Source organism: Euprymna scolopes, chromosome 9 (genome assembly GCF_053919585.1).
Source record: "Euprymna scolopes isolate OS-2025 chromosome 9, ASM5391958v1, whole genome shotgun sequence".
In the NCBI taxonomy this organism is placed as follows: Eukaryota; Metazoa; Mollusca; class Cephalopoda; order Sepiida; family Sepiolidae; genus Euprymna; species Euprymna scolopes.
Genome location: NC_136490.1, coordinates 153274254 through 153283917, shown reverse-complemented (window position 1 = coordinate 153283917; position 9664 = coordinate 153274254). Strand labels below are relative to the sequence as shown.

Sequence of the window (9664 nt, the reverse complement as noted above, 5' to 3'; positions counted from 1 at the left end):
CAATCATTAAATCATTTCTCTCTGATAGGCTCATAAGAGTAGTGGTTGATGAGCAGAAATCAGAGGCCCACAATATTAATGCTGGAGTCCCTCAGGGGTCCATCCTGGGCCCAACTCTCTTCCTGATCTACATCAATGAGGTCCCAAAACACATATTTAAATCATTTGTTGACATCTATGCTGATGACACGACCATCTATGGCAACACAAATGCCGTAAATGACAATGTTCTCTCTGATTCTCTCTCCTCTGAACTTTAGCACATTGTACAATGGGGGAAGAGGTGGCTGCTCACTTTTAATGCATCTAAGACCAAGCTCCTATCTTTGCATCATAAACGCTCTGATCTCCATCTGGCATCAATTGAAATAGATGGCTCTTGTCTAGGGGAGGCCCTATGTTTTGATAAGCTTCTGGGTTTGACCTTTATTCCTGATCTGAAATGGAACACATACATTAAGTCTGTGGCCAAGGTCGCTGGGAAAATGGTGGGATCCTTCTACCGCTTCAGAAGATATCTCACTAATGATACAATTCTCTATCTGTATAAAAGCCAAGTACATCCAAGGATGGAATACTGCTGCCACATCTGGGTAGGAGCTGCTAAAAACAGCCTATCCTGCCTTGACAAAGTACAAAATAGACTTCATGGCTTAGTGGGGGATGCTCTTTTCTCTTCTCTGCAACCTCTCTCCCACAGAAGAGATGTTGCGAGCCTATCTTTTTTTTTATTTGTTTTATCGTTATTTCCATGGCAAGTGCTCGTCTATCTTTTTTTTTTTATTTGTTTTATCGTTATTTCCATGGCAAGTGCTCGTCTGAGCTCCAATCTATGGTCTCCCCTCACCAATCTTTCTTGAAAAATACCTGTCTAGCTGAAACCACTGTCAATAATTTTCCCTACTCTTTATCTGTGCCTACATCAAAGCATAGATTCCATGAACAAAGCTTCTTTCTTAGAACTCTACATCTGTGGAACTCCCTGCCGCTTGCCTGTTTCCCTCCTGACTTCAACTTGGATGTCTTCAAGTCCAACATAAACAAATTTTTGATGAACCGCCCCCTTAAGTAAGACACTTTATCAAATCTCCGATACTAAGTATTACTACGATACTATCTCATTGATTACTGTACACACAATAACCCTTATCCCCGAGTGGCTTCTGGGTCTGTATAAGTGGTGTCCTTCATGTAAAAAAAAACAAAAAAGTTTGATGAACAAAAATTAAAATTAATTTTGAATTAAAAAATGGTTAGTTTGTGTGTATGTGAGAGAGAGAGAGAGAGAGAGAGAGAGAGAGAGAGAGTTATATTGTTTCAGGTTTGTTCTGATTTACTTGCCACCCCACAAGGGTAGAGTTAGACACAAGGTTGGTTTATAACGTGAGGAAAATCCAGCTACTCAGAAAGGGACACTTTGGATAGGAATAAAAATTAAAATTGTCTCTTTCATGAAGGATTTTTTCTCCATTGATCAAGGATAGAAAAGGTGAAGTGTAGCATCAGAACAGAAACGACACTGTGATCTTGTCCCGAAGGTCAATGGCCTTCTTTTATTTGCTATTGGAAAACTGATTTTCCCCCAAGTTAACTAAACTAAGGGAAGTAACCACAAATAAAGATTTCAAAGTTATTTCCCTTGCTTCACATTTATTTTTTTTTTTATTTACCACCAGTTTGATGATATTTATATTATTTATATTTTTCCATGAAATACCTTTTCAAAACCAGAATACGGATAACACTCCGAAATATTGAATAAATGTGAATAACAAACAAACGTGTTAATTTTTTTTTCTTTGTTTTTATGAGACTTTCTGTTTAATATTTGACAAAAATGGTTTAAGGTTTTTGTATTTTATTTTAAATTAGCATTTCAGCCCGGCGTTGCCCGGGTGTTTGGATGTGTCTGTTAAGCAAAAAAAAAAAAAAATGTGGTAGTAGGAAGGCAGGCTCGAACCCGTACCACGAAGGAGGAAAAGAATGGGGAAAAAAACCTGACCTTTTTGCTGTTACGACCACCGCTAAACAACCGGAAGTGACTTATGTTGAAATTAAGGCTAGACAATCGAAAGGAAAGGATGACTTTCAAAAATATGGGCGAAAAAGTGACCGCCCCCCTCCCGTAGAAAAGTGCCCAGTTGAAGGTGAAGATATTAATGTTTTTACCCAATTTTTCAATATTTGTCGTCTGAAAGGTCGAATTTCAAAACAATACTGACCTTGGTAAAATCCATCACCTCGGTCAAAAGACATGCAAACATACATACATATATATATTTATATATTTGTAGCTCAAACTTTCAACCCAAACCGATTAAAAAGCTTGCTCTATCTCTGATTGGTAGAGACCACAGAGGTCAATTTTTTTAAAACTTTGACCCCTATTATGACCCCTTAACATTTATTGTTGTGGGCTCAAATCCAGTTATTAAGTTGGATCCATAAGGAACCTATATCTAAAATTTCAAGTCTTTAGACCCAAAATTGTCGGAGGAGTTTGGTAGAGTTCTCAAAGGTCAAATCGTTGAAGTTTGACCCCATTAACAGCCAAATTTCTGGCCGAAAATCGATCACAAAGATTTTCCCGAAATCTCAGTACCCTGTATATCAAATTTCGAGTCTGTAGACTTAAAATTGACAGAGTTATTGCATAGGGAAATGTAGACACACAGACAGACACATTCACTTTTATAGATATATAGATTTTTTTCAGTCAAGGGATTTTGAATTCATGTTGAACATTTAGAAAAACGTTTTTTTCGTAATTCTTATATTCTCATGCAATTGCATAAACATTCCACGGTTTCTTTATTTATTTTAACTAGTAGGGCTACTCAGTGTTGCCTGGGTCCATAAAAGTAAACAAAATAAAGTGTTTATTTTAAAATGAAGGAATAGGACTTTCACGTTTTTCTCATGATAATAAGGGCAACTAATTATAGATTATATTTAGACACCCCCCACCCTGTGCCTCGTAGCTGTGCTCCAAAATTGATAACGATTGATCAATTAGTTTAGGTGTGAATTTTAATCAAACAAATATGCAACATTGAATGCTGAAATTTTACCCTGGTTTTATTTAAGATCACATTTAATTGTATGGTGATGGATTGTGCTGAAATAAAAACGTTATTTGGGTGTGTGTGTGTGTGTGTGTGTGTGTGTGTCGACCACAGTCGGGGGGGGGGGGGGGGGAGCTAACGTCTAAAAAATGTAACTTAGTCTAAAAAATAAGATTTTAAAAAGTAAAAATGTGTGTGTGTGTGTGTGTGTGTGTGTGTGTTTGTGTGTGTGTGTGCATACATTACAAATTACAAGAGACTAGGCCACAGTCAGGGATATTTCATCTACATATATAAAAGCGAAAATGTATGTATGTATGTTTGTGTGTATGTTTGGATGTCTGCTAAAAACTTTTGACAGACGCAACGAAAATTCACAAACTTGGCATCACATCGAAGCTCCATCCTTTGCTCGAAAAATATCGAAAAATTGGCCAAAAATGTTAACTTTTTCACCCCGAAACGACAATTTTCGACAGGGGGGAGGGGGGGTCAACAAAAACGGTCCTCTTGTGACAATGACCGATTCTACGCATGCGTCAGATGATGTCGTGACCTGATTTACTTTAAATAGTTGAAAAACAAAACAAATTTTGTGAACGTCGCCTTAGCTCAGTTGGTTAAGGCCTTGGTTCATTATGTAAACATTTTGGGTTCGAATCGTGGTGTGAGACGTTTTTTTTTTGTTGATTTTTTAAATTTTAATATCGAAACAGGCTTATTTAAGCCATTTTTCACGTGTTCGTTTTTCTGTTTTCATCGTTCGTTTGCCTTACGTTAGTTTTTTTTGTGTTTTTTTCCTGCTTAGTGTTAACGTTGTTTTATTTTTTTATTTCGCTAATAACAAACAAACCTACATCGTCGTCGTAACACTCGACGACTTCCAGCCGTGCACCTGTCAATTTGGTTCTTAAATAAATTCAAACATTTTTCACTAACTCATTCTGGCTGGCCGATTTTATTTTCAAACTTCGCCTCAGGGCTTCGGGTTCGATCACCCCTCTCCGGGTTCTTTTTTATTTAACACCACACACACCTTCAAACACCCGGGCATCGCCGGGCAATCCCCGCTAGTCTATATATATAAAAGGCAAATAAGCGCGCACATTTTTTGTATGTCTCGAACAGGCTTTTTTCGACGACACTCCCGGGGGGAGGGGGGGTTACTATCGCTTAGAACTGTTTATATACCCCCTAGATAATAATATCTAGGATTTGGGAACGTCGGCTTTTATGAGATTCGCGCTATTTCGCTCTGTCCCCTGTTTGTCCTGCTTTTTAGTATAAATACAGTGAAACTAAATTCAAACCGGGTCGTGTTCTCGGCTTTTGCCAAAACATCCAGAAAGCAATCCAGACAATTGCTATTCAATCTGGACATTGGGGAGCTAGTTTCCCCCCTCCCCAACATCTTGGGAATGAGGAGCTGGTTTCCAACCAGCCAAAGTTGGGTAAACAAACCCAAAAGCTGTCCCACAGCAAAAGTTAATTCTGCTCCTATTTGACCTCATTAATGAGGTCAAATAGGAGCAGAATTAACTTTTATTGCGGCCACGTGTCAATTCTGTTTTTAATACTTAAATAAATAAATTCAAACGTGTTTCCGTTAGTATTTCGCGGTGGCCCAATGGTTAACGTCACACGTTTATTTTTCACACTTCAATTTCCAACTTTGCCTCAAGGGTTCGGATTCGATCCTCATACTTACCTACCAAAACATTTTTTTTTTAATTTAACCCCCCCCCCCCGGCCTCTGCGGAGTTTTGATTTACCCAAAACCATACACACCTTCAAACACCCTGGCAACACCGGGTACCCCCCACTAGTCTATATATATAAAAGTGAAAATGTGTGTATGCATGTTCGCTTTTTGTGTATGTCCAAGAAAGGCTTTTTTTCCGAGAAGTGGTCGATCGGCTCACAACTTCTTAAAACTTTTTATATCACATATAAATCATAATATCTCCGAGTTAACAACAGAGGTCGCCTGTCTATTTAATTTGCTTGACTTTGGGAAGATAAATATTCAACATTTTTCGCTCGCCGCATGTGGATTAGGTTTTTTCGTATAATAAAAGCGACACTAATTCTGGCAGTATTTTTCCAGTCTTGATCGCTAGAAATGTCTGAAAGCAATCAGCTTTGATCAATGTGGAAATATTTTCCTTATATCAGACAATTGCTATTCAATTTGGACAAGGGGAGCTTCCCCCCCCCCCAGCAACTTAGGAAAATAAAAATAAAAAAAGCGATCCCACAGTAACTAAAATACTATCCCGCAGTCAAAGTTGACCTCATTAAGTCATTAAAACGTGCACTTGCCAATTCTAAGTAATTAAGTAAATTCACGCGTGTTTTCATTAGTATTTCATGGTGGCCCAATGGTTAACGTCGCACGTTTTTCTTCACACTTTAATTTCCAACTTTGCCTCAAGGGTTCGAGTTCGATCCTCATACTCACCTACCAAAACTTTTTTTTTATTTTAACCCCCCCCCCCTTCCCCCCCGGAGTTTTGATTTATCCTAAACCACACACACCTCCAAACACCCAGGAAACGCCGGGTACCCCCCACCCTGCTAGTATACTTTAAATATAGACTAACAGCTAATGTCTAGAAAACACTTTTTTAATAGCACAGCTGGGATGAGATCGGGTCCAAATGCTTTTGAAGTGTCAAGGTTTTTTATGATAGCATGCACCTGAGCAGGGGTGATTTTCAGATCGTCTAGCATGGCATCTGCTGTCCGCATAGGAAAGTCATGTAGGGGGTGGTTGAGAGGGTCTAGTGTGAAGTTTGAGGCAAACCGACTGGCAAACATGTTAGCCTTCTCGGTTCCTGAGCAAACAACCTCGTGATTGTTGGTTAGTGGAGGAATTGTTGATTGCCCATTATTTACTACATTGTATTAGATTTTCCAGAAGTCACGAGTTCCTAATTTTTTTGCTTCGATGCATTTTTTAGTGGTTTCAGTAAATTCTCTCTTAGCTGTCGCTATTTCTTTCTTAACGTTACTTCTAGCTTCTCAATACTTCTGTCTGTTTGAACTGGACTTATGTCAATTAAATCTGAGGTATGAATGCTGCTTTTGAGCAATGGTAGTTGCACAAGTCGAAATAAACCATTGGAGAAAGTGGGGCTTGCTATAAAATTTCCGCAATGGGACGTGCTTCAATGGCAGTTTTGAACCATTCAGTGGTCTCATTTGCGCACTGTTCAGCAGGAAGAGAAAAAATATTTTCCCATGGGGCATCTCTGATAAGATCTCTGATGGCTTCCCAGTCAGCCTTTTTATAATATCTCGTTGTTTTGAGCACTGGCTCTTTAGTTTTGGCTCTAGAGTTTAGGGCGATTTCAACCATTATCACTGCATCATCAGCGTTCCCAAGTGGGCTGTCGGCGTTCGTTATGCAATCATCGGGAACTGTGGTCAGAAACAGATCTAGAAGTGATGTGTGTTGTTCTTGCTGGTCAGGGAAACGGGTTGGAAATGTAATCATTTGTGATAGGGAGTGAGATATAGAGAAGCTATGTGTTGTGCTGCCCGCTGTGTCTGTGCAAGTAGAGAACCTAAGCCAGTTTTTGTGGTGGACATTGAAGTAAAAATGTGTGTGTGTGTGTGCGTGTTAGAGAGGGGAAGAAAGAGAGATATTGGATATACATGTTTTTTTTTTCAAGTTTAAAAGTTAAAAGAAAATGTAATAAATAAATAAAAGATTCCAACCCTGACACAATTAAATTGTGTAAGGAAGAAAAAAGCTCCCACAGAAGAGACGTTGCGAGCCTGTCTTTATTTTATCGTTATTTCCACGGCAGGTGCCAATCTTTCACAAGAAACACTCGCCTGGCTGAAACTACTGTTAATAATTTTCCCCACTCTTTATCTGTGCCTAAATCCAAACGTAGATTCCATGAGCAAAGCTTCTTTCTTAGAACTGCATGCCAGTGGAACTCTCTGCCGCTTGCCTGTTTCCCACCTGACTACAACTTGGACGTCTTCAAGTCCAACATAAACAAACTCCTGACAAACCACCCCCTTAAGTAAGACACTCTATCATAACTCCCAATACTAATGATCACTACAATACTATCTCATTGATTACTGTACACGCAATAACCCTTATCCCTGAGTGGCCTTTGGGCCTTGATAAGTGGTGACCCCATGTAAAAAAAACAAAAAAACCTAGTTTGTCTATGATAAGTGGTGACCCCCATGTAAAAAAAAAAATGAATTGAAAATTATAAAATAGAAGGTTAAGAAGAATAAATGGTTCAAGTCTACAAATGGGCCACAACAAATCTTTTTTACAATAAAAATGTGAAAAAAATCTTTATAATGTACGTACTTGTCACTGCATGAAGATGTCATATTCTAAAAATCACGTAAATCGATCAAGTAGTTTTTTTTTTATTTAAGAAAATCAAATATTATGAGACATTTTATCGAAGAAAAACTTCACGCCATCTTGTTTTTGAATGATACACTACTAGCGACACCTATTGGGAATGTTTGGAATGTAAGATCAGCAAGGGGCAGACAATCGACTTTCCACGCGCTAGAAAAAAAAAAACTGGGAAAATTAAGACATCTATAAGTTTTTGAGGATGTTGAAAACGAAAATAACGTTTAAAATTCCAGAAACGAGTAGTTTCCAAGATACAAAGAATTTTACGTAAATTGAGCACCCACACGTTGACGCTCCTCCAACAAAAATTCGGCAAATATGTATTTCAGCAGCATAAATTCAAGTTTTACACTAATGGTGTCCATAAAGTGGGTGATCATTATACGTTAAATCGAGTGACACTTGATTTCATTACAATTTATATTTGGGGCTTGTTTTTAAGGACAGACATTGTCCTTTTTATAGCTGCTATCTGTATTTCATTACAGTTTGCTCGTCCACTGATTATGTCTAACTATTTGCAAGAATGTTTTTTTATTAAGCTAGTTGCTCCTACCACAACTGATATGATGTTTATTTCAGAAACCATGTTGTTTATAAGTCATTTATTTGTTATGTTTTCCCCATTCGGTTCAATTAAAGCCATAATCATTTGGAACAATGACATCACTAATAAGTGCAGTCCTTTCAGGTACCAATGTCTGGCTTGATAGTCTTGTCTGTTATGTATCTGCCATTTGCATGTTTTTGTCATAAAACACTGTCACCTTTCTGTTCTTTGTTATCAGTCAGCATCATTGTATGAATCTGAAGATTTTAATGTTAGCATTGGTTTCCTCGATATTTTTCTAGTCAGAATTCTTTTTAGAAAGACACTGGGTGCTTACAGAAGAGACCACATGAAGGTTGCCAACATCCTAAATGAAAGTGATTTTGTGGAACCAACTAAATTCAAACTTGAACACCCAGGTTGTCAGTCCATCATGCTCTGGATATTCCAGGAAACAGAGCGTAATAGACTGATGAAAACTTAGAAGATGTACAAAATACAACCTGATTTCCACTGTTTGAACTGGAGAGTAGTCATAAGATGTTGCCTGATGTTGCCCACCCCAGAATCTTAGCGACTCACAACAATTAAAATGCCAAAATTAGATGATAAAAAATAACAATAATAACTCGCAATAACCCTTATCCCCGAGTGGCTTCCGGGCCTTGATATGTGGTGATTACCTTATAAAAAAAAAAAGACATCCCTAACTTAAAAAAAATGTAGACAAATAATAAAAAATATCTGAAATCATACTGACAGCCAAACGGGTTTGTTGATTTGAACGTGACATCAAGAGGGAAATTCCAAATGAGTAACTGTCGACTGTCTTGACTTTTCTTTGTGATTTGCGTAATACTTTCTTCCAGGCCCTGAAACAAAAAATGGAATGACTCAGCACCTTTTTAAGTTTAACAAGATTCAAAAATGTTAGCATAATACAAATAAATAGTCTGGTATTATTCTAAATTCTAAAATTGTTTTTGTTTTGTTTCTATTAAGTCTTCAGGATCTTCACACATAATTTTCCTTAGCCCTATCATTAACCCAAAGTCAGAGCGGCAACCTCCCCACCCTCTCATAATTGCACAAAGATCCTCTTAAAAACCATACATAATCGCCTTTTAGAAAACAAACAAAAAAAACGCCAAGAATTTATCTATCATAGGAAAAAGGGGAATTCCTGCCCTAAACTCTGACTTTGGGTTAATGATAGAGCTAAAGGAAATTATTTGTGAACATCCTGAAGACTTGATTAAAACAAAACAAAAACAATTTTAGAATTTAGAGTGGGGGTTGGTTTCACATAAATTTAATGTAAAACAATTCATCATTTCAAGACCATTCTAATATTTTAGAACCGTTGACCAATTTATTTTTTTATGGGAGATAAATCGTGCACTTTTCTTTAAGGAAGGATCTGTTTTTATTTATTGTTGCTGTTGCTTGTTTGTTTTCTTTAGGACACTTATATGTAACTTACCGAGGAATTTTGTTTGGTGAGGAGCTTGTCACTTGATTGTTAGGGCTAAAGAAGATTTTAGAAGGAGGCTTGCCACTCGTACGCAGGGTTAATGGTAGGATTAAGGGAGTTTTTTTTTAAGAGGGCGTTTGACACACATATTTATGATTATTGGCTTTTGA

General features: G+C 37.6%; 1 protein-coding gene across 1 annotated transcript in view; it reads right to left on the bottom strand.

Annotated features, from left to right (window-relative positions):
- LOC145284940 (B9 domain-containing protein 1-like) overlaps window positions 1-9664 on the bottom strand; it is a 62149-nt gene that overhangs the window by 28133 nt on the left and 24352 nt on the right. The window contains exon 3 of the mRNA XM_080134036.1: window positions 8781-8892. Within this exon, the coding sequence (XP_079990162.1) occupies window positions 8781-8892 (112 nt within the window). The remainder of the gene's footprint in view (window positions 1-8780; window positions 8893-9664) is intronic.